The sequence below is a fragment of the Cuculus canorus genome, chromosome 16, assembly GCF_017976375.1.
Source record: "Cuculus canorus isolate bCucCan1 chromosome 16, bCucCan1.pri, whole genome shotgun sequence".
Lineage (NCBI taxonomy): Eukaryota > Metazoa > Chordata > Aves > Cuculiformes > Cuculidae > Cuculus > Cuculus canorus.
In genome coordinates this window covers 11345904-11372399 of record NC_071416.1, presented here as the reverse complement: position 1 = coordinate 11372399, position 26496 = coordinate 11345904, and the positions used below count along the sequence as shown (strand labels likewise).

Sequence of the window (26496 nt, the reverse complement as noted above, 5' to 3'; positions counted from 1 at the left end):
TTTAGGTGACAACTTACACTCCTTGATTCTGCAAAATCAGCTTTAGGCAGGACCAGAGACGCAGGAGTCTTGCTGGGCCACAGAGCCGGCGTCACTGCAGGGAGAAGGGAGCTTCCCTGCAGAGAAAACTTTTATACATGTAAAGCAGGCATTTTACATATATATACACATGTATTAATGTATAAATATATACATATATATTGTGTTTGTATATACATATTCAAATAAACAAAGTAGGCTGTGAACAGAGGAGCCTCAAGCCCGGCGCAGGGTCACGCAGTATCTCCTGACCTTCCTCCACCCTGGCAAAGCAGCTTCATAAACTCACAGAAGAGTTCGTCTGGGTCTATAAAATCACCCAAGGCAGCAGCTCACACCTCAGAGAGAAGCTGCTGGCGCTGGGGGGGCAGCTCTTTCCTCACTCCCTGCCTGGGCTGCCGCCACTCACCCATCACACACAACCCTTCTCCATGCTTTCTGCCTGCTTCTGTTGCCAAGGAGATGGGGGATGCTCACACAGACCTGCTCTGTGTTGTGTAGGTACCAGGTATCTGGTTTAGCTGGTTTTTTTTAAACATTTATTTATTCTTAAAATTTACAGGCAGCCTCAGGCCCGTTCCCGTGGGGCAAAACTGCTCAGACTTAGCAGCTCGCCCATCCCCGCGTACAGCGCTGGGGAGAGGGGAAGGTCTCTCATTCCCTTCTCCCCAGCCCATCATCTCCTGCTCTCACCCCTACCCACAGAAGCATTTTGTAGCCAGGGAATTGAGGAGTTTTGCTGGGTTCAAGTCGCAGCACAGCTGGCCTTGGAGGGACGGATCTCCACTGGGATTTGGGGGAAGAGAGCGGCCGGGTGGGAACAGCGCTCACCTCCAGCAGCGCTCTCAGCTCTGTCGATGCAACTATTTCAGGGCAGTGCTTTAAACAAGGACCCTAAACTATGTGCATGAAGAGTAAGCATATACACATAAAACATATTCCAACCATTCAAGAAGAATAAGAAGAGGAAGAAAAGCTACTTACTGTACAAAGGAAAAAAAACTCAACATCAAATCACGCACCACTGCTGCACATTAGTTTGTAAAGCGTGAGAATATCTAATTTTTCTTTAGGCACATAACTCTCATTTCTCAAACAGGAATGATCAGTCCCTACAGCTCCACCTCCAGGTGAAGGGCCTTAAATATGACATACACAGATTTTTCCCTCATCCCTCTCAAAGTGGAGTTCAAGAGCCTGGGTGCTAAACGGCAACATGCCCAAAACGACATTAAGATCTTCATTTTCTCGGAAAGAGGCGGTATCCAAACATCACCATGTCGGCCTCCTGGGAAATTAGATTTATTGTTCTTGAAAGCTCAATCTGCAATAATTGGGCAACGCTCCAATGTGTTTGCTTGAAATTAGAGCAGCAAATGCATCACAGGAAACTAGAGAGCACTTGCAACTCTTTTTTTTTTGGCAACTTCATTTTGTTACTGGATTGCGAAGTACATAAGTGCTCAAGGAAAACCATATCATACTTTTACAGTGCAGTAAAAGTGAGATTTGTTATGCATTTATTCAGTACTGTTACAGAAGCGTGGCACATATCACAGCCCAACTGCTGCTCGTGTTTGTTTGTACAAAGTCGCCTATTGAGTTCAGAACAGGGAGACTCCCAGGAGGAAACCAAACAGGGCACAACCCAGAGGAGAATCAGAAAGAAGATGGTAAAACTTCTGAGTTGGGATAAAGACAGTTCAATAGAAAAGCAAAGTAAGAGGGAATAATAATAATAATAATAATAATAATAATAATAATAATAATAGTAGTAGTAGTAGTAACAATAACAATAACAACAACTGAGTACTGCACAGTGCAATTGCTCACTCCCTGGAAATCGATGCCCAGCCTGTTTCCAAGCAGTGATCCATCCTTGCTCTGGCCAACTCCCCCAGGGGATACACTAAGCCTGACACTACTACCCTATCCCAGCCAAGCCCAGCAGGAAAACAAAGGGAAAATTCAGCATATTTCACAAGGAAAGCTATTTCTGAAGTAGCAGAACAAAAGTAAAAGATCACAGCCACAAAGCACGAAGCCTCCTCCCAGCAAAATCAGAGCTCCCGCATACATTCCCACGCCTGCAGCAGTGCGGAGCAAGTTTCTCTCGGGAACCACAGGAATACAAGAACTGTGACTGAATTCTTAAAAGCAAATTTTAAAGGACGTATGCCCTTTCTCACAGCTCAGTGTGTCATAATAAACAAAATATAGAAGTCCTGGCTTGCCCCTCTTGGTCACAGGAGCAAATCATGTCCAGGATGGTGATGGCAGAGTCAGGAAAGCGGGTTTGGCCACAGCAGCTTTGTAGGGGGAGGACGGATCTGCGCTATCAGAATACAATTCCAAGTACAGTCCCAACTGGCAGCCTATTTTAACTGGAAGGACTTGGACCCTCACCTACAGAGGCGGCATGTGTCGGGCAAATTGAAGGCAGAGCAGCAATGCAGAGCAGCTGTAACGTGCTGCCCTCCTTATTTATCCCTTCAGCGAACAAATATCTCCCAAATTTACCAGCCTGGCAACTTCCACAAAGAGGGAAACACCACTTGCTAAAAAAACATTCCAAAACACTGAGAAGCCAGTCTTACGAAGCGTGCTGCCGGCATTCCATTCCCAAAGTCTAAAGATAGGATCAATCCATAGTACCTAAGCCTTTCCCTCTCCACACTTCAAACCATACCAACACAGCAGGTTGTCCTGTGGCTGCCAAAAGCCCTGATGTGTAAAAAAATCCTTGCACAAACACGGTTCCTAAGCATAAGGGTTTGCACACTTACCTGGACACATGCTCCAGGGAAACTCTACTCCTGAGACTGTCACTACAGCTGCGCGTCCAACCAAGCTGCTGCCCTACCTCATCTTCCCCACAAAGTTAACTCTTCTCTGCAGATGGACAAATAACTGTAAACGTAAGAAAATGGTTAAAATTATCGTTGCATAGACTTCCCATAGCATTATTTGTAAGCCAATCTCAGAAATACAGGAAAAGTTCTTTGATTGGATTAAAATCTCCAATAAAATCTTAATTACTGCGAATTTGATGCCATTTATCAGTGTTCATGCGTGCATCTCACACTATCTATTTCAATAGGTTCCCTGAAAACATATCTATTTAATTATACACCTACGAAATATGAAACGCTGATTGAATTCAGAGTGTCTTACTATATCCTATTTGTCCTGCTGAATTTTTGTGCTAGAAAAGGAAAGTTATCAATAGTTTACAAATATTCTAGCTATGCACTATCTAATCAAAAGCATTAAAAAATTATAGACATTCATAGTTCTGTAGAACACGGTAGAGATCCCACCTCTGGGTCACACACACAGTTGGTAAACTTACAGGCAAGAGTAGACTTGTAAGTAAACTTAGTTTACTAAAAGAGTAAACTTAGAGGTAACTTGTCTCCAATATGGGGCCGAGAGTGTGATAACAAAAGGTATCATAAAAGACCACAGACTCCCATACGGAGAGAACCTCCCAGCTGTGGCCAACTCCAACGTGTGCATCTCCAGTTCTGAGAGCTCTACAGAGAAGCTGCATCATGACAAAGGGACAGTAAATTCCCTCACACATTAACCCTCGTCCTTTAGTGGAGTTGTGCACGCTTCAGGGCCAGGAAAGCATCTGTTTTACTCTACAGAAGTGCTGCAGAACACACGTATTGCCCTGCCAATGCCATCCCCTCCTCAGCTGTGGCTTTGCTCAAACAGAAAAGAAACTCTTTCTCACCAAACAATCACCAAACAGAAAAGAAACTCTCAAAGTCAACAACTGCTCAGCAGTGAGAATCTCTCCTCAGACGTGTGCCGGTGGTCACGGGAGGCAGTGTTTGCCTTGCGATTAACAATAAAGTGCCAATATCCCATTCAAAAAATCACAGGAATTTGAACTGCTGGCAGGAGAAGGACACCACCAGTTTTCCAGACTAAAAGATCAGAAACTTTGAAAAGCTGAGAAAAATTATACGGAGTGGAGGACCGACTGTGCACTTAAAAAACCATGTTATTTAAACAAAACCACAAGTTCCGGTTTTATAGTAAACCTCTCACTCCTCCCAGCATCCTTGGCCTCTCCAGAGCTTTTCTAAGCTACCACCTCTACTGAAAAGGGAGCGCGAAGTACAGAACACTGTGCAAGAATATTAATTTTTCACATCTTACCCCCAACTTGCTATTGGAAAGAACACCCAAAGGTCAGTCTCTTCCCAACTTACCTGCCACAGCTTTGCAGACTCCATGCTCAGTTGCGGGATGGCCGGTGGGGATCAGCATTTCCAACCAACCCTTGTCAGAGCTAAAGGAAGGCTCGGACAATGGTTTGACCAAAAGTCAAAGTTGTTTCTTCCCACGTAGCAACACTATACAAGTCAAAAGACAGTCCGGAGTTTACAAACTAAAATCTCCAGGTGTGTCATACACGATGTCAGGTGAGCAGATCGCTTTGGGAGCTAATCTGTTTTCTCAGAGACACAACTGGTCTCCTCACACGGACCAGCTCGGTGCCAGCTGACTGCCAGTTCCACAGCAGCGCGCTTGGTGCAGTGGCAGGTCAACAGACTTGTCTGTATGCGAGAAATAATTCTGAAATTCGTGGTTTTTCTATTAAGCTAACAGCAAGATTGGGCCCTTCAAACGTGAATTATTAAATTGCCCATGAGAGGGAGAACTATAAAACAAAAACCAAACCAAATACTCAGTACAGCACAACAAAAATCCACCTTCTCAGATTTTCACGTTAATAATCAAGTGTGCCCTGATTATATTCTTTCATAGTTTTGCTCCAAATTCTGTGGTTTATGTCACACCTCCTTCGGAAAACCACCGCAGTTGATTGTGTTTGAAGGAGCAGACTGCTCTCCAGGAGAGGGGTTTTATTAATCCTTCACTAGACCAAACCAAAATACTTTTAAGCAGAGAAAGTTTCCAAAGAGATCTTAAAAACCAGACACAGCAAACCCCAGTATCCATTATTTTTGTCCAAGACCCTTAAGACAACAAAGAAATCTCAAGATTCATGGAGTCGCACACCTCCGAAACACTGACAGAACAGAACAACATAAAACCCCCAAAGTACATCTTTAGGAAAGAGCATCCCCTCAGGTAGCCTGATTTTTTACTTTCCCGAGAAAAACAAATCCAAGAGGTGAAAAGATTTAGAGAGAAAAATACATTAGCAAATACAGATAAATTTGTTTTTAATAAAGGAGTTAATTTTCTTTCAATCCTATATAAAACAATAGCAATTAAAAACTTCATTTTTGAAAGTAAAATATTTACATATGAACAAGTAACTGTGCAAAATTTACATGAAAAAAAATGGAAAGACAGGATTTCCTAAAAGACAAAATAAAAGGGGTGTAACAGTTGTCAGGTGTTGATAAAAATACTGATCAGCATTCAGTTTACACGCAAGAGAGTTAAATTCTACCATGAGAGTTCACACAAAGAAAGCCAAAGTATTTACAGTCATAAAAGTACTATCAATAGACAATTTAATACAATAACCTCTGAAAATATAAAGAACCAATTAGTATATTTGTAATAAAAAAATAGGTACAAAGAAGGGACTTTGCTCTGGACATCTTTAAAGTAGGCCCACAGCTTGCATACAGTCTTTTAGCAAAATAATTATAGTTTACATAGCCATTTTTATGTTATGTGCCAAAAATTATGTACAATTACTGACAAAATACACCAACCATTTTTCAACACTTGATTCACACTGAGAAACAGTCTTTTGATGATTCCTCTCAACTTCGATTTTATTTAATCTAAGCTTTCACTTTAGCTAGAAAACACAGTGCAAGTAAAATATATTTATGCTGAAAAGGTTTCTCTTTTTTTCCTTTTTTTCCTTTTTTATCTTTACAGCTTTACAAACTATAGCAAATAAAATGCATTTGTACAGATGCTGCTAAAACATTCAGAAGGAACCCTCCTTTATGGGATTTCAGGGCCTCTAATAAGCAATAATGTGATTAAAATTGAGGTTATGTTTAAAATTAACTGTATATCCCTCTAGATTCTGAACATTTGGGGGAAAAGATAAATATTCTTAAAAAATCAGTTTGCTTTGCTAACTGACTGCTTAAAAAAAGCTAAATGAAATGAGGTCATCTGCTGTAGACATATGCCTATATAGTTGATTTAGTCGAATAAAACTGAACTAAAATGCACAATTAATGTCAAAACTGCTACAGGGCTGACAAAGGGTAGCTAGTTATTTGCTAAACGATTCCATCAGTCTTTATATATGGCTTGTTTGGCAAGAAGGCCACTCAATCAAGAGATGAGTTAAAATTTAATTGTCCTTTTATAGCATCCACAGGCCTTGTAAGTATCCTCACTGTTACAGAAATGTATTTCTCTTATGCTGAAGAGTTTATTTATAAACAGGAATATAAAACTGTTCCATGTAAAGAGGTGGTTGTTTTTTAAACAATATCCCATTTGCTCATTACAAAAAGGCGTAATTTGCAAATATATAAAAAATGTCCTCAGGCGTCTCTCCGTCAAAAATACCGTGATCTTTTCCATTTTACTTAAGGAATGCTTTATATAGCAATAGTGAATGGCTTGTCTCTCGCTCATTTTCTAAACAAAATATGAGGTCCCTGAGGTTCACCCGCGTTATCCTTTGTCGCGTAAACTGTCTGGTTGTTCCAACTCCAGAGCTGCCTGGGACTGCTGCACTTGAACCAGATCCCTGGAAATGAGAAGAACAAAGAGATCAGAACATGTCAGTGCCCCCAGGTATTCCACAACTCTTCAGAGAAAACATGCAGGTAAGAACTGAGTGTTCGTGTACGGGAAGCTACTGCACAGTCCCTTGTGTGCTACCAGAGATTTCTTTCTAATTTTTATTTATAAAAAATACTTGATCAATCAGAAGTTTTCATTAACAGTTAATATACACAACAAAAACCCCAAAGCACTGCTCTTATCTTCAGGAAGGCACTAGCAACAGGCAACAGCAACAACCAAACAGAACAGACCATACTCTTCACAACCTCAGCATACAGATCCCAAAGGGCAGCCTCGGAGTTCTTGAAGAACTGGGGAGCAGTCCTACCCCCTGGGACCACGAGGTCTCAAACACTGTCCTTGATACACCCTGAATTTCACGGTAGGGTACCATGAGCTCTCCTTGTGGTGACAACAGCTGTAACCAAGCTCAGGATTAGATTAAGAAGTAGCTATCCTAGACATAGTCAGACATTCTCTAATGATCTCCGAATTCTTCCCCATCATTCAGCAACACCTCTACCCCTCCTACACGCTGGTAGTTTTCCACAAAAACAAGATCAACAAGCAGTATGTTATATTATTATATATTGCGTATATATATAATATACAAGTAGTATATTATATATTATATTTATATTATATATATTTGTCACTTAAAAACATACAAAAAAAAACCCATGAGAAAAAAAAAATCAGTCAATGTCTTTAGAGATGCCCACACTCTTCAGCTGTTTGGGTGTACACTGCTTGGTGAGCAAAAGCAACTCCAATGCATTTTCACTTGCAGAAAAAAGTTTTGATAGGATGCATACAATTAATACAACGCTTCCATGTCTGTTTTGCTTTCCATTATACAAGTAAGGAAACTCTGGAGTGCTCTAAAACCATCAGCCATCGGAAATGACAGGAACACTATGCAGTCAACAAGGTGTCTTTTCCAGTGAAGACTGGGATTTGATCGCATCCCGTGCACATGCACCAGAAACAACTTTTCGAGAGAAAGAGGGGTGCAGGCTGGCCTGGGGCTGGCAGAAGGGCATGCTCCAGCAAGGGCAGCTAAAGAGCAGCAGGGCTCGGAAGAGCAGCAGCCTCTGCAGCAGCCCCCCCCCCCCGCTCTCCCTGCCAGCAATAAGGCACAGTCACCAGCAGATGGCACGCAGAGACCGAAAAGCCAACTTTCCCCGCAAATTTTAAAGTCGGGAATCTATTTGGCAGTTGCCTGTGGCTGATAACCTGCTCTTTTTGTATTTATGTAAATAAAGTGGCTGGAAACACGTTATACTTCTGTGGCTTAGCGAGGGATTTTTTTTTTTCCTCCTGCAATTTCATTTACCATAATAATATTTTCTTTCCATTTTTCAACAGAACTTTGATACTCAGTGGCACAAGAAGGTCCAAACACACTCAAATAGTGAGGGAAGATTTATCTGCCTGAGAGTTTGGAGGATTTTAACGGACTCAAGAAGAGCTGGAAATTACCACCTCTGCGTTCGGTGCAGATGTTCTTGCTTCCCCACACTGCTAACAGTAATTTTTGTTTCTCAAGCAAGTTACCAGCTGAATCTGCAAGCATCAAATCACTGAAGTCCTGTAGCTGGAACGGTTCACAGGCTGAATTTTCAGAGAGATATGTTAAGGCACTTGCTCAACTTAGGTGCCTAATTTCCATCAATTTAAATGGAAAACAGATGCCAGACAGCACTGGATATTCTTTAGTAGGAGCTCAAGCCTGATGCTATTATGTAGACTTTAATACTTTAAGTGCAAAGATAAAATTTCATGTGTCTTTAAAGCCACAGAATTATGCTACTCCTCCAGGCATGGAATAAGTTAAGAAGCTCTGTGGTCATAAAACCAAACCCGAGAGCAACCTGTTTTGTTAAAATTTTGAAACAGAACAGTACAATTACTACTCAGAAGTGATTTTACACGTAATTGAGATTCAGCATTCCTAGACATCAAAAGCTTACATTTACAAATCTGTGTCTAAGTAATGACAAACCTTATTTTCCACACTTCTTGTAATACGCCGTAACTACAAACTGCACACAAATGGTGACAAGCAGAGCTCAATTTAAAAATGTCAAGTGACACAGCAGCAAAAGCACAGCTGTGAGTCTATCAGATCAAAAGCAGCCGGTTCTTAATTAAACAGACAAAAAGATTAGATTTCCAGGGAACCTGTAGTTAATTGGTTAACCAGTAAGTGATTAATCTACGATAACTAATTTAGTCAGATTTAGATGAAATACAAACAAGTGTTCACAGTAGATATAAAACACATTCCATAACCTAAGTGACATTAACAGACTATTAACACTGCACAGTTGAGCGTGCATAAGTAAGCGATGGCAACATTAACGCTGTTCAGCCTATTCCTCAGAGACTACTTCATTTAGATACACATCTATCTTCATAGAAGTGCAATTTTTGTAATTTTAAACCACATCTATAAACCTTTAATACAGTAATTTGTTAACTTGTATAAAAAGAAGTCTTATTATCAGTAACAGGCATTTAGTAAATTTCAAAACTCAAAATTGCTTTAAAAGTTGTTTGAGAGACTTGATATTTTCTCATAAATGAAAGTAACATTTACTAGTATTCAGATTGTTCTCTAACATCGCGTATCAAGCACATGTAAATTATTGCTTCTAGCAATTCAGCATAAAACAGGGCGAATTCTTTTGAAACGAGGGTTTTTTTCAGTATAAATGCTCTAGCACTAAAAACTTGCAATGCTCAGGGAGTAATAAAAAGAATTAAACTTTACTATCCTGTCACTCGCTATCAGATACAAAACTCTGCAGGGAAAAATCCTCAAATTATGAAGACAGCATTTGGCCTTGAAAGTGACAAGTTTCAAGATGATTTTGTTTTTAAACACTAGAGAAATCCCACATTGAATATCTTCCATGCAGAAAGCTATTTCATACCATTTCATGTTTATTAACTTATTTAGAAATACAGCAGATAGTCTACCCATCTACCTGAATCTAAATTAATGTTAAACTAATCAGATACTGAGCATACTGATACTTAGTCTGCCAAGAAATCTTTAGGAGGCCAGATTAAACAGTAGAATACACAAAGGACATGCAAGGACATTATATTCAGATGGAATGGTTAAACTGATCTGCTGCAGAGATACTAAAACTAAAAGGCAAATCAACAGATGAAGAAAGAAATTAGGTAAGTTCCTATACCTGAAGCTCCTCCTGTCAAATTTAGCAGTGATTCACTGCACCCACCTCTGCACTCTTATTTCGTTGGATCAGCTACAGCCACAACAATCTTTTCCCAAAACTATGGAGGTCCAAAAAAGCACAGACTTGAGAGAATAATGATGGCTTTTCTAACGTTCCTCCAGTTCCATGAATCAAAGAATGTCAACTTAAGTTTTATCCCCTATGCTTCTACACAGCTGCTAAAAATTAATCCTAGCCTTGGAGCAAGCAAATCTAAGCATAAAATACACTTCTGCTGCTCAGAAAGCTTCCACCTAGGGAAAAAGCTGGGAACAAAAAGATTTTTACAGAGATTGATGCAGCAAAAGCAAACATTACAATTATACTATACCTCTGTCCCTGATCCAGATCCCAATGAATCTATTTTCCTTTTCTTTCTGGGACCAATCGCAGCTAACGCCGTCAAGTTGGCATCCCTCTGTCTCATCTGTGCGAGCTCTTGTTGCTGCATCTGCATTTGTCAGAACAAGAACAGTCAATTAGTTTTCTTTCCATTTCCAAGATAAAAGTCCATGTTAAGAACACTTACCTCCTTGGCCTTCTGTTTCAACCTAAGCTGTTCCGGATCTTCTTGTCGAGATCGAGACTACGTTGATAAAGGACGAACATGGAATGGTTGGAGAAAAAGAAAGAACAATTAATATGCTTACAAAAGCAGTTAAAGATTCCAAGTTTTACACAGCAAGTGAAAGTTTTCCTTGAACATCATCAGGACATGGAGAATACCAACCACTCCTGGAGGGGGCAACAGGGGAAAACAATTTTTCAAAATGAAGAGCAGCTTTCCATCTCTTAGTTTCAGGTGTCTAGTATTGAAAAAGCATCCCTTTATTTCAAATTTGTTAAAAATAGCAAAGGAATAGCTAAGCATTTGTGCCTTAAATGAAACCATTACAAAACACAAATTACACAGGTCTGCGAAATGAAACGCATACATTTTGCATATGAAAGGAGGAATCAGATGTGAATTTCTTTGAAAAATTCCTCCCCTTGCTGTGTAACTGCATTCTTACTAAGAACATTTTTCTGCTACACCTACGCATACAGTCCCACTAGAACAAACTGGAGCCGACTGACCAACAGACCATTTACACAGGCATTTGCCCATTTCCCCTAGGAACCTACAATTACTTGTATGTGTCACACTTCTGTAACCATAAAATCGTTTAGGTTGGAAAAGACCTGCAATATCATTGAGTCCAACCCATACCCTAGCACTGCCAAGTCCACTGCTATACTTTTGGCACAGCAAACACAGGGAATTATATGAATACGCAAAACAGTCATAAAGACGTATGTCTCACCCCCAGTCTTTCCTCTTCTGAAATAAACAGATTTACTCTCTAATTTTACTTCATAGGTCACATTTTCTAGACCTTTCAATTGCTGTTGCTTTCCTTCTAAAGTCTGCCTGGCATAGGGTCCAAAAACTGAAATAGAGTACCACCAGGCTATAAAATTCATCTTTTTCATAATGCCAAGTACAAAAACTAAGTTTTAAGACCTACTTTAATTTGGGAACATGCCATGAGACAGGCAAAGAAGCTGTCTCCCATGCTTTACCGTGAAAAGCAGAACAGAGCTCTAGCTAAAGAACACATTCATCAAGCTCCATCTTTGAAGATTAGAGTCTTCCCCTTCGTTTCCAGCACTTTAGAATGAAAAGAAACTCTGCAGTTCTGACGTCAGAAATGACAGTTTGCAAACGCATGTGAAATCCAAGCACTTGCCTTTGCTGCACGCATTAAAATTTCCCTTTCTTGTTCATCTTTACGCTGTTTTTCTATTTGATCAAGTTGTTCAAAGAACTTGAGCTGTGCCCGAACGTCACTTGCTTGTTCATATCTTTCATCATCCTGAAAACACAGCAAATATGTTTCTCATTACATTTCTTAAAAACAAAGCTGTTAGCTTGTACTGTACTGTAGAAGAACATATACATTTAAAGCTCAAATGTTCACTTTGTCCTTTTCAAACAAGTAGCAAGTGTATATTTATACCAGTCAAACCAGGTAGATTTCTTAAAAGCATTTTGTTCTATTCCATGAATCATCAGATTTTGACTTGTAAACTAATAGCATCACAGCTTTAACCTCACAAACATATTTCACAGAGCTGTGTGGTTTTTTTAAAGACTGTTTAGGCATTTGCATCTATTAAGAACATACATCTGTCAGAAAGCAGTCTCTCGGGAATTTAAAGCAGTGGCTTTTACCTGCCTGTGGGATTGTGCAATCATTTAGGCTCTAAACATTTGACATAATAAATAAAGGGGAGGGCATAGTTTCTCTGCATTTGTCTTGAAAACATTTTGCACATGCAAATTGAAGAGTTCTAGTCATCCATGTGTATTAATATCTTAATGCAGGATGAATCAGAGAATATACAACTTAACTGCACAGAATGAAGAACACCTGAACTCACAGCCAACACGACAGCCTCCTGTATTTGGGCAGTTTTACCATTTTATTTGTTCTATTAAATACAGTTACCTTGTAAGAAATATTCCTTTGTTGAGCAGTCTCTGATAATTTTTCCACAAGGTTTTGTAGCCTTTGTTGTGTAGCGTGTGATACGTAGCTAACTACATCTGGATGGATTTCTGTTATTCCGTGTTTTTTACCTATGATCAGGACAGAAGTCAGTTGTAAAAGATGATTTTACGATACAGCTAAGCATGTGGCTAGCCTGAGTCATGGAAATTCAAATAATTCAAATGCTGATTGCAAAATAAGTCTTTTGGTATTTTCAGACAATGATCAAACAGGCACTGACGTACACATGAAAATTTACATTAGCTTAATAGAATTTGCAATCTATTAATAAATTCTGTACACTATAGTGTAATAAATAATTGAAGAATGCTTTTTGTTCCACCATCAATACTAAACTAGTAAATAAATATGAGAAAAGTGTTTCTGGGTTTATTTTTTAAACATAAAATGCCATTATTTTTGTTATCCATTATCAGTTTATACAGTCAGAACTCTAACCAGGTCCAGTAATTTTGATGTTAAATTGCCACCATTTTTAAGGCAACTCTATAGGTGTGTTATGCCTTAGCACTCTTCACTTTCATAAGCTGAAGGTTTGCCCACAAGGATACAAATACATAAAAAGTAACAACTCTAGCAATTTTAAACTATTCAAATCCATTTCTAAGGAAAATGCTTTCAATTACACCCAAGACTAGTAAAATCTGCTTATTAAAGTTCAAGAAAAAACAACATACCTATTTCTAATATCCTTCTTTGTAAAGGTGCTGGGAAAAGGAAGGTTTCGTCTTTACAGGACCGTGTTAATGTGCCCACTAGCTCAGAGTTTGTTGCCAATATCCGAGCACTTTCTTCTGACAGGTTGACTCCAGCCATTGATGCAACATCATTGATGTCGTCATCATCCCTTAAGAAGGGAAAACTCATTGTAATCATAACATTTAGTACTTATCTGCACACACTGCTACCATACCACTGCTGCATACAATGAATTTCACAGTAAACACGAAAACTTTGTTTTGTTTCTGCATTTTATTTACTCTTACACGATGAAATAATATGATTCCAAAGAGCACTAAAAGTATTTTGCAGTTTTGTACTTCCTAACTGTTTTCTCAAGATCCTTTCATATGTAATGTTTCAACATCTTGAGAAACAAGAGACCAGATGCATCACTACTATGAAACAATAACAAAAAGGCCTCATCACCGTAAGACAGGCTGCACATCCAGATAACTTGAGCAGAGTTGGGAGGAGTGAAGGAATGAATTCTATTTGCATGTCCAGGCAGGAATTGTTTGTGAGGTTTGATATTTATCCTTAGTGCCAGCTAAATGCTAAAACCAGTCTGGCACAAGTATGTGCACAGCTGTTAGTTGAAGTCTTTATTAAAGCAGCAAACCTGCCCAGAGAAAATCCACCTGTAGTTTTGCAAGTTTACCCAACCTGATTCGGCACCACTGGAGTGCACAGAAAGGTTCGCACCGAGTTCAGCAGGCTGCCCAGGCAGCACAAGCACAAATAAGAATACGGTTCCTCACCTAAAAGAGCCTCCCCCAGGTTCTTTCAGTTTATTCTTCTGAGCAGCAGCTACTTGTGTCGAAACAGTGGCGATAGCTTTGTTTCCAGGTAATACTGCTGGTTTTACCACAGGTACTGCAAGAAGAAAGATGAGATTTGTACTCCATCAAATTTGTTTCAGAGTTCAGATTTAGAAGCCAGTCATAGGCAATAAAGGCAATGGGTCTGCTACAAAGACTTTACCTCAATAGTTCCTGTCAGCTTCTCAGCCACCTAACAGGACCCTCCCACACAATTCCAGCACCCAAACAATTTCTCTGACTGTAAATGCTGCCCTGACATATGTCTACCCCCAGCCACTCTGGCACTATGCACTGAAGACGTGAGCAGTAGTACAACAGCCATCATGCAGCTACAGGGCACTTAAGAACTGACATTCATAAACTAGATTTCAGGTAATGGTATCAAACACAGCATACACCAATTATCTTGACTTCTTACCTGTCTGAAGTTGATTCAGTTGAATTTGAGGAGTAGTGAGCATAATACGACTATGCGGCTGCCGCAATGCTACCATTGGTGTCTGTGTCAATGTTACCTGTGGAGGCCTTATCAATGTCCCTGCTTTTTGAGACTGTTGGATAACCTGCAAATAATAAGAAAAGAAGAACTGTAAACAATAAGAAAAGAAGAACTGTAAACAACCTGAGAAGGCTGAGAATAAGTGAGAAGAACAAGGTCTAACAATCAACTTGTAAGTTGTAGTCATCTTAACATGTCTGTTCATTATCTAGAATCAACACATGCTAATGTATTTAAAAGTACCTTTAGATAAATTATATCTTCCAGGAAAACTATTATAATATACCACAAAAAAAAAAATCACTAACCTATTCCTATTTAAAAACAAACATACCAAAAAACTCATCTATAATCACACAGGTCCAGTTAAAACTTTCTATAAGTGGTTTCTACAGAGACAAAATGGATCCGCCTGAACAAACTCTACAACTAAATATAACAGTAGCATGATAAAGATAATCCAGCTGGTTCTACACATGCTGTTTTCATTCAGAACCACCATCAGCTACAGCTGTGCAGCTCTGTACTATTGGATTGTTAGGTTGGCAGTCTCAGGCGACTGTAGCCATGCCACTTCTGAACCTGAACTCATAAAAGTAGGGTCACACCGCAATGCTACAACCAGAGCCATTTGTGCAAACATGTCTTCTGCCCTCAACTAGTTTTCAGAAATTCCTTTTAAACTACTATAAAGAAATCCAACGACTCTGCCTATTTCGCAAGCTCCACTTCTGTACCTCTGCAAGTCTCTCTTTTGTTACTTACTGTTTTATACATTTAAGTTACAGGCCCAACTATTTATTTGTAAATCCAGCACTAATTAGTCGATGTTCAGTTTTTACTCCTTCTCTAGGTTCCCAGCCTTTCTCTGCACTCCCTAGGTTATAAAGCCAGGAAGATCAGTGTAATCACTAGTGTTTCACTCAAAGTAAAAAATATTTCTGGACTGACAAAAGAGATCTCTCCTTTTCATTTCTATGAAAATTTCCGGACAGAGAGGCTCAGATGAATGCCAAACATTCTACAGGGAGCGCTGAAGTACTAAGAAGAAAAAAAAACCCTAGTAATTTAATAACTTCCATTAATTAATACACATCCTAGAAAAAGCTTACACTCAGACACTGCTTTGCTATGAGAAGAGGAAGAAAAGGTGCAACATGTTATACCGTTCTTATTTGGTTTATATGTAGGCCTGAAAAAGTTATTCTTTCTCCTCTTTTTGGGTAATCTGTTGTAAGACTTATGAACTGCGAAATTAAAGATCCTCCAGAGCACTGCTCTTATGGATATGCAGCAATTGAGACAATCTGCCAATATTTCATGCTAAAACAGGAAATAATATGATAATTCAATCAAGAACGGATCTTAAGTTATACTTTTTTTCTTAGCAGCTAGTTTCTCTAAAGAGGTCAAGATCTTTGACTGAGCTAAAACAAGAGTTTAAGAAGAAAAGTCACTGTGTTATCAAAAAAACCCCTGTGCAATAACAGATGATGCACTTCCGCTTACGTACCAGTGGTGTAGACTGCCCTTGTTTACTAACACCAACTTGTGTCGGTTGAGTGAGGCTGATTACAGGTTGTTGGAGAGTACTCGTTACAGTCGCAGTTGCCTTCCCTGCTGTGCGCTGCACTGAGGAGCTTAGGAGCACCGCCGCAGATGGAATTGTTGCTATCGTTGCTTGCGTTGTTGGTTGCTGCTGTTGACTTTGTTGAATGAAAGCTGCAGAGTCTGGTGTTAACTGTCTCAAGGCAGGTAAACTCCTCTGAAAAGAGGAAAGGAAAGAATTTGCTTGAGTATTTTAATCCTAGACCACGCAAGAAAACATTAATTGTAAAAAGCAATGCATTTCTTTCAGTCTGCATACACCTGAGAAAACACGACAGCAGCACACACAGAAACAGCATGCCACTTCACATTTAAATCTAGATAGAGTGCCTTTTCTTGTGTAAGCCTGGGTATCTGGGGCATCTAGGTTAACCAAGCCTATCTGGAACCCCTGGTATGTGTGTCTTTAACAATCCAAGCCCATGTCGCCTTCCTTGATTTTGTTCCTATGTATGTGCCAAGCTATAACACATGATGGGTTAAAAGACAGACCGAAGCACTAGTGAAGATTTTGGAGATCACAGTGTTTTACCCGATTCTGACATTAGTTGTTTTCCTTAGGAACAATTTTTGTCCTCATGAACAGCTCAAGGTTGAACCAGCATTTAAGAACCCAGAACCATCAACACACACCTACAACTATATCCCTTAATCATACATTAGTCAAGCAGAGTTATGCTTTTGCCATACAGAGCCGTTGTACTTTCTCTAGTTTTCAGATGGTAAATGTTTTGGAATAAATATTATTTTGAGATGTGTTCAATTAGTCTAAAAATTATGACAAATGGGATTTCTCATTGAGACGTGACAAATTTTCTGTTTATCCATACAAACAGGGAATACAGCACAGGCAGAAGAGTATGAGTTTGTCCAGCAGGTACAGTTTTCTGTAACATTCAATCCCTTGTTTTCTTTCCAAGACTAAAGATGAGGATAATAAATTAATTCATAGGTCTGGTGCCATGGAAAGAAACTGCTTATAAGTCACAGAAAGGAAACTCTTCAGATTTCTCAAAAAAGCTACGATGTGACACCATGACAGAAATTACACTGACTCTACCAATGATTCATACTAACAAACTCTCGGAACCAAGAGGCAGAAATATTTTTTAAGGGAGCAAAAGTCTAACCAGGTATTATTTAAAACTTCCATTTACACCACTCTGGAATTCCTACTATACTGATAAGAGATGTGCTGTGTTCATCACTGCTGACACACGCACAGAAATGCACAAGTACTAGTGAACACAAGTTACCTTCAGAAAAGGCACAAGGTAAGGTTGAGGTGAAGAATTAAGTTCTCTGTACAGCCTGCTGGTAAAATCTTCTGCTTCAATTTTTCCATCCTTCAAAGCAGAAAAAAGCAAATTAACAAACTTGCAGAAATTAACTTTTACAGATATTCAACACAAAAAAAAATTTAAGACTTAACAATTTATTGAAACTAAGTGGTTTTATCATCCCTCACTATTTTTAGTCATCAATGGCTTTATGGTAGTAACTAGTTTTACTAAAAATTTCAACTGGGAAAACCTGCAGTCCCATCTTCCCTTTTCTTCTTCCTGTCTTTCCGTCAATTTTAAGAAACAACTTCAGTCGTTCTCACTGCTACAGCAATGTCCTATCTACAGATCGAAGAGTCGGGTGGAACCTACAGGAATTCTTCGTGTTGCCCGCAGTCAGCCAGCTGCCAATTGCTCAGCACGGCCGGGCAGCCTCATGTCCGGTGTTCTCTTTTCCAAGGGTACTATAGTTCCTCCATTCCAAGTAACTAAAGTTGTGCCCACCACATGCTCAAAAGGCAGACGTCTCTCAAAAAACTAAATGTATATCCTTCACGGGAAGATACACTTCAAATTTTGGTCTGGTTACAACCTCTGGTTATCACATGATAACATCTGGAATACATAGTTCTACCTTAACTTAAAGTAGTAACTAGGCTAAGCAATACTAGTATTTATTCTATAAATATTAAGTAATTAAGTAATATCAAGCTTTTACATTAGCTTCAGATAATATTACTTTTTTTCCTAAAAACTTGTGATTTCCCTCACTCAGCTATCACACAAGATGTAGTGTCTTCTATCAAGTATATAATTAATCTTTCTATTCACTGTTTTATCAATAAAAAGCATAGATTTAAACAGCCACCATTTACACTAATCACACTTCGATTTAACTCACAATCTCATACCTGAATATTAGCAGTAACGTCTCATTTACAAGCTTAAAGGAAAATGTATGCATATATTTTAATTTAGAAGAAGCAAAGTTTAAATGTAACTCAGATTTTAGAATCTCCCTCCTCCCCCAAAAAAAAACCTCTCCGTTTTGAGCCTAACTTTCCCCATATATGGTTTCTTACAATTTCGCATTAACTGTTCTTACCAGCAGGTTCTGTACCAATTCTTTCACATTAGCTGCAGTCTCTGAAGACTGTTTTCCAGATGATGCCAGTTTTATTAATGTGGACAGAAAGTTTTTGCATTTCTTCACATTTTCCATAGTTTCCTGTTATGGTAAAAGGAGGAACAGAAGGGAAACAGTTAGAGAAGGGAAGATAAACTATTTTAATACATGATCTGACCATACACTCAGAGAAATTATTTATAGATTTGTGTACCTCACTGCTTAAGATGTAATAAGACAAATTATTACTTCGCCTCATACACATACATATGTATTGTACACTTCTGTTACAAAAGTTTAATAAACGATGATTCTTACTAAAGTCAGGAAACACCAAGCAGTTTAAGAATGGCACCCTAGGTATGGGAAAATTAGTTTAAGCAGGACAACTAATAGCAAAACTCCTTCCCAGTGCCGAGCATAGTGCACGGGTTGCATAGCGCACAGGTTCTCCCTGGTTTGCAGTCCTAGAAACGTGTTTCTTGAATGAGTCGGTGGCAACTTCTTATCCCTTCTCATACTGCCACTGCTCTGCAGTGCTCAACAACTCACTCCCTTTTCTATAAGATACAGCCAATATGTTGGTTTTTTTTAAAAAAAAGCTTTATAAACAGTTACAGAAATAAAAATTAATACTTTGACAGGCATCAAAATTCAAGGGACCTGTGTTCACATTTTGTAGATTTTATATTACCTTTTCAAGACTAATAGTTCACAGAACTCCTGCATCTTCACTACTGTCCACTCTGACTAGTGTTTGTGTGTATGTCTGTATGTATATCTATGCATGTATCTCTGTACATGCCCACGTCTATAAGTGGATGAACAAAAAGAGATTCTAAATGCATTCTCTTACTGTGGCTGCAGTGGAGGTTGCCGTTGTTCCTTGCACTGTTCTCTGAGGAGTTCCAGTTTGTACAGCTGTTGCCGCCCCCAACGTAGTTGTTTGTGCAGTACCACCCAGAACAATCTGAGGCTGCAGAGAATACAAACATAAGATTATTTCACTTGGAACGCACCAAAGCTTGTTTCCATCAAACAAACTGAGCCACAGGACAGTAGAACATTTTTCACAGCTACTATAAAAAGAAGTTACTCATCTGCCGTCTGCTGCAGAGGAAAGGAAGAGCCACCAGATGGCACAAAACACTGCACATTAAAGCTGAAATGCTAAAAGTTGATTAAGCATCGCATGATTTTTGGTGACTGAATAAAATGGCAAAATAATACCATGAACATACCCTCATACACTGTGGTTTCAAAACACAATTTAAAAGAGTGCTAAATTTCTGTGAATGCAATAGGGGGGTTTGCTGGTTGCCTTAAATGCCACTTTCAAAAAGGCAAAACAGACACAAAAGCTCAGGTCTAATCTGGGTCTTTTGAATGAAGAATGGGACAAAACATTTTCCTAGATTTGTAGTCAAGTTGCTAATTCAAAGTAGGAATACCAGCTTTAAAAAAAAATACAGCATAAACAAGACCTTTTCATTTACACAATTCATTCATGGATTTCCAACACAGTCTAATTACTAACAACAACCCAATCAGAGAGACAACAATTCTTGACAAGCTAAAGTCAGCTTTCAGAATTTTAACAAATCATTTATAAACTTGCTTTTTATATAAAGATGCACAAGAAAAAAGGCTCCTGTGCTGTCAAAGCTAAATTTCGTTAGTATTTTGGGAGACAGAAAAGAAGACAAGGATTTAATTTGTCTCATTTTTTGAAATCAAGATAAATGAAGTCCATGCTATGCTCATTACAGCAAAAAATATGCAGACAGAATGATTTTTTTTGTCCAGTATAACAGCAGTGCAAATTAAGGAGACTCAGTAAGGTAAATTAACTCTTAGATCTGGAAAGATCACTGGCATAGGCAAAGGCTCTCTGAGGGGAAAAAGGTTAACTGGATGCACAGCAAAACCTGCATGTTTTAAATTAAAACTCTCTAATCCTGCCTACTCAAAGGATGAAGAAAGCACAATGAAACAGATTAGGCAGCAGCAATCATATTGTATCACTGCTGCCTGGAAGTCATGTGGAGAATGTCACACTTTTGCGCTGTGTTTTAAACTCACACCACCAGCCTTAGAAAAAAAGAGATTCTACAAGAAAGCCTATCACGAACACAGGCCAGGCTGTTAGAAGTAAGCCCACATACTCAGACACCACTGTTTATCCTTGAGTTACCAGAATTGCCCCGAGTACACAGACCAAAGTAAGGACTTGTGTGAGAGGGACAAGGCTTGTGGAAGAGAAGGCTGCCAGTGCAGTCTTAGTTTCCGTAACGGTAACTTTTGCTGCAGAATTCAGATGACTACAGATCCACCACAGGAATAACATTACAGCCCTAAATCCAAAGGGAATCGGTGTCACTTTCTTGCAGCAGAAAGCATAAAGGCATTTTATTTTAGCCAGTTCTGTGATTATACAAAGTAATAACAAGCCATCTTTAAATATATATGCATATAGGTATAATAAGAAATAATAGAAAAAATATAAAAAATACATATATTCATGCAATATATGAAGTAACTTGAGATCTGCAAATGTTTTAGGAAGGATAATCCAAAATACATTTCTTCCGTGCCCTTAGCAATTTTATTTCCTGTATTTCTGGCAGTCTCAAGCAGGTTTTCAGCTAATCTTACCAATCGATGTACATTACATATAAATTATTTTTCTACAAACTCACTTGCACAACAGGAGGACGCTGTAGCGTTGTTGTGGGTTGCACTGTTGTTTGAGCCTGAGACACTTGCTTGATAATAGTAGTTGGTGTCACCTGCCGTGCAATGATAGGCGTTCCTGGAGCCTGTGGAAGAGGGAAAAAACCACACACATTAGATCCTATATTTCAATATAACCTGCCTTATCTAGCGTTTTGTCTCTGGATCGCCGCCATTATTACAGATGTAAAAGAACACATCTGGACAACTATAAAACTGTGAGAAGGATTTGCAGTCTTAACTTAATGCAACTGTGATGATCTCAATACACATATAACTATATCCACTTTTTTTCTTCTAGTCTTATAAAGAATAAAGATTCTTTAGGGAGAAGAGTTCTTCCTGTTAACCATATATGGTCTTGAACGGTCTTCTTGATATCAAAGAGTTTAACACTTAGTGCCATTCAGCTAGGTTAAAATATTTTTGATGAGTAGAAGCCAAACTGTAACAGTCTTATGAACAAAATGCAATGCTTATGCTACGTGGAAAAGCCTGCACAGCACCAGGTGGATCAATGGTTTCTTCAAATTACCCACATCATACCTCGCGTTCCGGTGTATCCTTCACAGGAGAAGATTTGAACGCTACAAATCACTGAACTAACCTGCACCGTCGATATCTGCACTGGCGGAGCATTGGTAGGTGTAGCAGGACGAGGAGTCAGAGTATTTTGAGGCTGAGACTGAGCATGTGCCTGCGCTTGCATCTGCGCCAAGGCTTGCTGAGGGATCATCAGCAACTGCCCATTCTCACTGCGCACAAGGACCATGCCTGTGGAAAAAGAGATTGGTCAAGAAACACACATTCTCTTCAAATACAAAAGAATGTATTTTTTCAGGTTTTTATCCAAGTTGCATACATACAGAATTAACACACTATTGAAGGACTACATGGCTAACAAATGTGGGTTACAATAAAAGGAAAAATACCCAGCTACATTATCGCATCTTGTATAGAATAGCTTAATTACAGAAGCACTCTATCAAAATGTTCAGTACTGTGTCCATCAGAACAGAAAATGGGTTGTATGTGCCACAACCAAAAAATTCCATGTGACTAGAGGTTAAAATTAGCAACCATGTAAAAATCCTACCTGCCTTTTCTAAGAATTTTTTTTTTTATGAAACACTTGCAAATAAAAGAAAATCTTGCCAAGTAACAAGTGATAGGATGAGAGGAAACGGCCTCAAGTGGTGCCAGGGGAGGTTTAGACTGGGTATTAGGAAAAATTTCTTTACTGGAAGAGTGGTGAAGCCCTGGGAGTGGCTGCACAGGGAAGTGGTGGAGTCTCCATCCCTGAAGGTGTTCAAAAAGTGTGTAGAAGCGGCATTTCAGGACCTGGTTTAGCAGGCACAGTGCTGGCCTGATAGTTGGACTGGATCATGTCAGAGGTCTTTTCCAACCTTAGAGATTCTGTGATTCTATGATTTATCTACTCAAGTTCCTGCTATCCCTCCTCATGTTTTAAGAGTAATATCTTGCTATTAGGCATGATTCCTGTTAGTTTTACTTTAAGGCGGAAGGGAAAATAATCAAACATAGGCTTCACCGTCAACAGGAACACAATTGTCTAAGTTCTAAATTAATTTCCCATAACAAATTTAGTAATGAAAGTGGCTATAAAATCATAATCTTTCTCATGTGCATCTGCAACAGACTGCATTGTGCCATGTTACACCCCAAAAGAAAAATAAAACTGAGAGGGAAATGAGGCAGCCATTCCCTGCTCAGGCACTCAAATCAATACACTTAACCCTAACGTGTAGCTATAGGGAACTAGGCTCTAATAGGCAGATTTTCAGACAACAGTCTCTCTCTCAACAGCTCAAACAAGATCTGGACAACAAGAACTGTTTTTCAAGAGCTCGTTCATTCAGCCTCAGTGAGTCCACGAGAGCCTCAGGACCTCATCAGCTCTGAAAAAGTCACCTAAGGAAACAGACTGGGCACATAAAATCAGCAAGCATTTCTGAGCAACCACCTACAGGAGGAGACTTTGCCATGAAAATCAAGAGGCACTACTGAAATCAGCAAGTTTTTCTTAAGTGTTGTTCAATGAATAAAAAGCCCATACGGGCTCCCAACAATATCTGGAGATCTGGTCTATGGCATCTTGGAGCATGACCACTTCAAAAGAATCAAGCTTTTATTATTTGTTTTTCTATACAGATGAAGTGCTGAAATGTTTACAGACAATGCCTTAAACAGTTTTCTTGGACTGTTTGAAAATTAGTGTTAAACTTCAAAAATCCACGTACTGATTTCTACAAAAAAATGAGTTCAAAAGAGAAAACAGATTAGATTGGTTGATTTGCCCCCAATTCTTTCCTTATGCTCTCTACAATAACTCTCTCTTAATGAAGCAGAGTCACACAGAGACGTTAAACTAGTTTACATCAAAAAGGTGACTTTCCATTGCAACTTATTTAGAACTATTAAGGTGGGACAGCAATGTGCAATGGACAAGAGCTATATATAGAAACAAATATTCTAAACTTGGTTCTCTGTAGGAAAAGAGGCTTATTTATAATCTTGCAAACTGTAGAAAAAAATACTCTTAGTTTAGCTGTCAAGTCCAAAACAATGTTGTCTAAGCCATTCCAAAAAAAAAAAAAAAAAAAAAAAGGAGGGGGGGCTTTTCTCCTGTAACTTGTGTAGGAGGAGAGCATTTTCATTAAAACAGCAAAGCCACACAGCACCACTACAGCTTACATGAAACTTAAAAACCTCAGCTGCTCATTAGAATCATCACTGCTTTCTCACCATCAGCTCCACCCTATTGAGAACGGACAAAGACTGAAGAAATTCGATATTTCAGAGATGAAAGAGGAACCTGCTACTACATCGAGCTCATTCCTGCACACGCAGAACTTGGCATCCTCTTCCAATGTGCAAACATAAAACCTTGGGAAATGAACTCACATTGCCTGTTTTTGTCATTGCCCATAATAATCAGCTAAAGCAGCTAAACACTGAATCAGTGGAAATCTTCAATACTATTATAACTAAAAGCATAAGTACAGTGGAAGTCTGATTAGAGGAGCTATTTTCAATTTAAGTTCAATAACTTTTGGGGTGTAACATGGCTTGTTGATTACCATTTCGTTTCTAGCAATCGAAAATGCCCAATGCAACTCTGTACGCCTGTGCTTCCAGAAGCCCTTTAATGTCACAGAATTACACTGACATGCTATAGGAAACTTTTCTCCATTTTGGGGGCTTCCTAGGATATTCTAGGGCTAACGTACCATCCAAATTCTTTAAAGAGTTATGTATTTTTTCCTTCCAGAAGCAACATGACAGATACCAACTCTAGTTTGGGGCTTGGGGAGGCGGGCTGTTCTTTTTTTAAACTTCTCTCTCAGTGCAAAAGTGACTGAAGCGATTTGGAAGTGCCAACTAGAGCAGCTCACTGCATTAGGAGAACCTTTATAGCACCAGGCAGTGGCACAGCGGCACAGACACTCTACGGTCTTCATCCCAGTCTCCAGCTAAATACACCAGGCTCAAGAACAGCTCTGCACCACACGTTAGCATCCTGCAACAGCACAACCACCCCCTGCAACACCAGCAGTGTTGAGTCATGGTTTTGCTCCCCAAAACATGAATGAAAGAAGAGAGAAAAGAAGGGAGAACCACAAAGCAAAGGCTGACTACCCCGAAGAGCAAGCACATCTGAACAATGAAATATTCTCCCTGAGCTACACACAAAATTAGAACATGCCTACACATTAACATAGCACAACTGCTGAAACAGACAGTTGAAGAGCATATTAATGTGAGCTTCAGAAAACATATCAGGAAAGTTCAATTTTTGGCAGCAGACAGACAAAACAATCATTCATAATTCAAACCCTGACTCTAAGCACTATCCTGCTTCGAACTATGGGAAGTCTGAACCTTCCCCTCAAGTACTACAGGCACAGTAAAGATGTCCTTCATTCAAAGCTACATTCATATCCGTCTCTAGCTAAATAGTTCTTTTATACTGCATTCATATTTGATACACAGTTATTTTCAATTTACACAGTTTCTAGCAAATCTTTAAGTTAGCATCTACCACTAATAGATAATCACTGTACACATTTGATGGGCTATACACAAAGACAATTACAAATACCAGACTAGTACTTTAATCACAGTACGATGAAATAAGATATTTTACCTGCTTGAGATTATATCTTGTTAGTATTGGGTGACTTCAGAAAAGGTGTAAAAATTCAGATCGTGATGAACTTTCTTACTGAAATTTCTGTGCGGAAGTTCACCAGTAATCAGTGTGCAGGCGAGCAATTTTTGACTAAACACCTCCCCAAGTCCTGTTGAGAATTCCTTAAAAAGCAAGACTGATCTGCTCTCTCTGCTTCTCTCCCCTAGCCCAACTACAGACTCTTTTCCAATCCATTTAGCTAAAAAAGAACCTCACAAACACAAAACTATATCCAAGCTAGCATTAAGTGCATTTTCAGTGAAGTTTAGGAAGTCCCTTGGAGCTAATTCAGTTAAGAATTAAAGTCCCATTTATTTCCCACTCTACACAAACTTCTGTGAGAGCCCCCTCTCTCCACACACAACAACCACCTCTCAGTTAATTCACTGGTTGAAATGGCAAAAAAAGGAGGGGCTGGCAGCCACACATGTAGGAAAAAAAAACCCAACATTTCTTTGTCTTACGTTCCAAAACTTTAAATGTAGCTAAGTATCATTACCTCAAACTCCAGTGCTTAAGGGTGCAAATGCTGTATGAACCAGATCAGAAATGACTACCAGGTAACTAGAACACAGCTAGAATTGTACCAATGTATCTCACTTCTCTAATTAAATCCAGAAACATATTTAAAGTAAGGATGAAAAGTATCTTCCTGTTTCAAGTTTACCATCCAGGGTTTTGTTCCACAAACGGACAAATTGCTATTTGAGACCAAACAGCCAATGAACATCACTTGAATGAACATCTAATTGAATGTTCAATTCGAGAAAGGTGACAATAAAACTTGGCTATTTTAAATCTCTTTTTACCTTCTTTTTCCTAGAAAGCCCGATCATGTGTGCTCTAAAATCATATTCACTACTAAAAATGCAAACATTCAAATGTTCTT

The 26496-nt window shown here is 39.0% G+C and overlaps 1 protein-coding gene across 1 annotated transcript in view; it reads right to left on the bottom strand.

Moving 5' to 3' along the window:
* Positions 1-5004: 5004 nt before the first annotated feature.
* The window catches only part of TAF4 (TATA-box binding protein associated factor 4), a 38820-nt gene continuing 17328 nt past the window's right edge, over positions 5005-26496 (bottom strand). The window contains exons 3-16 of the mRNA XM_054081771.1: positions 22002-22168; positions 21361-21480; positions 19518-19637; positions 18641-18763; positions 17509-17598; positions 16158-16409; positions 14564-14708; positions 14083-14197; positions 13279-13448; positions 12539-12669; positions 11777-11902; positions 10576-10632; positions 10378-10497; positions 5005-6757 (exon numbers count right to left, since the gene is read on the bottom strand). Of these exons, the coding sequence (XP_053937746.1) occupies positions 6590-6757; positions 10378-10497; positions 10576-10632; positions 11777-11902; positions 12539-12669; positions 13279-13448; positions 14083-14197; positions 14564-14708; positions 16158-16409; positions 17509-17598; positions 18641-18763; positions 19518-19637; positions 21361-21480; positions 22002-22168 (1904 nt within the window). The 3' untranslated portion in view covers positions 5005-6589. The remainder of the gene's footprint in view (positions 6758-10377; positions 10498-10575; positions 10633-11776; positions 11903-12538; positions 12670-13278; positions 13449-14082; positions 14198-14563; positions 14709-16157; positions 16410-17508; positions 17599-18640; positions 18764-19517; positions 19638-21360; positions 21481-22001; positions 22169-26496) is intronic.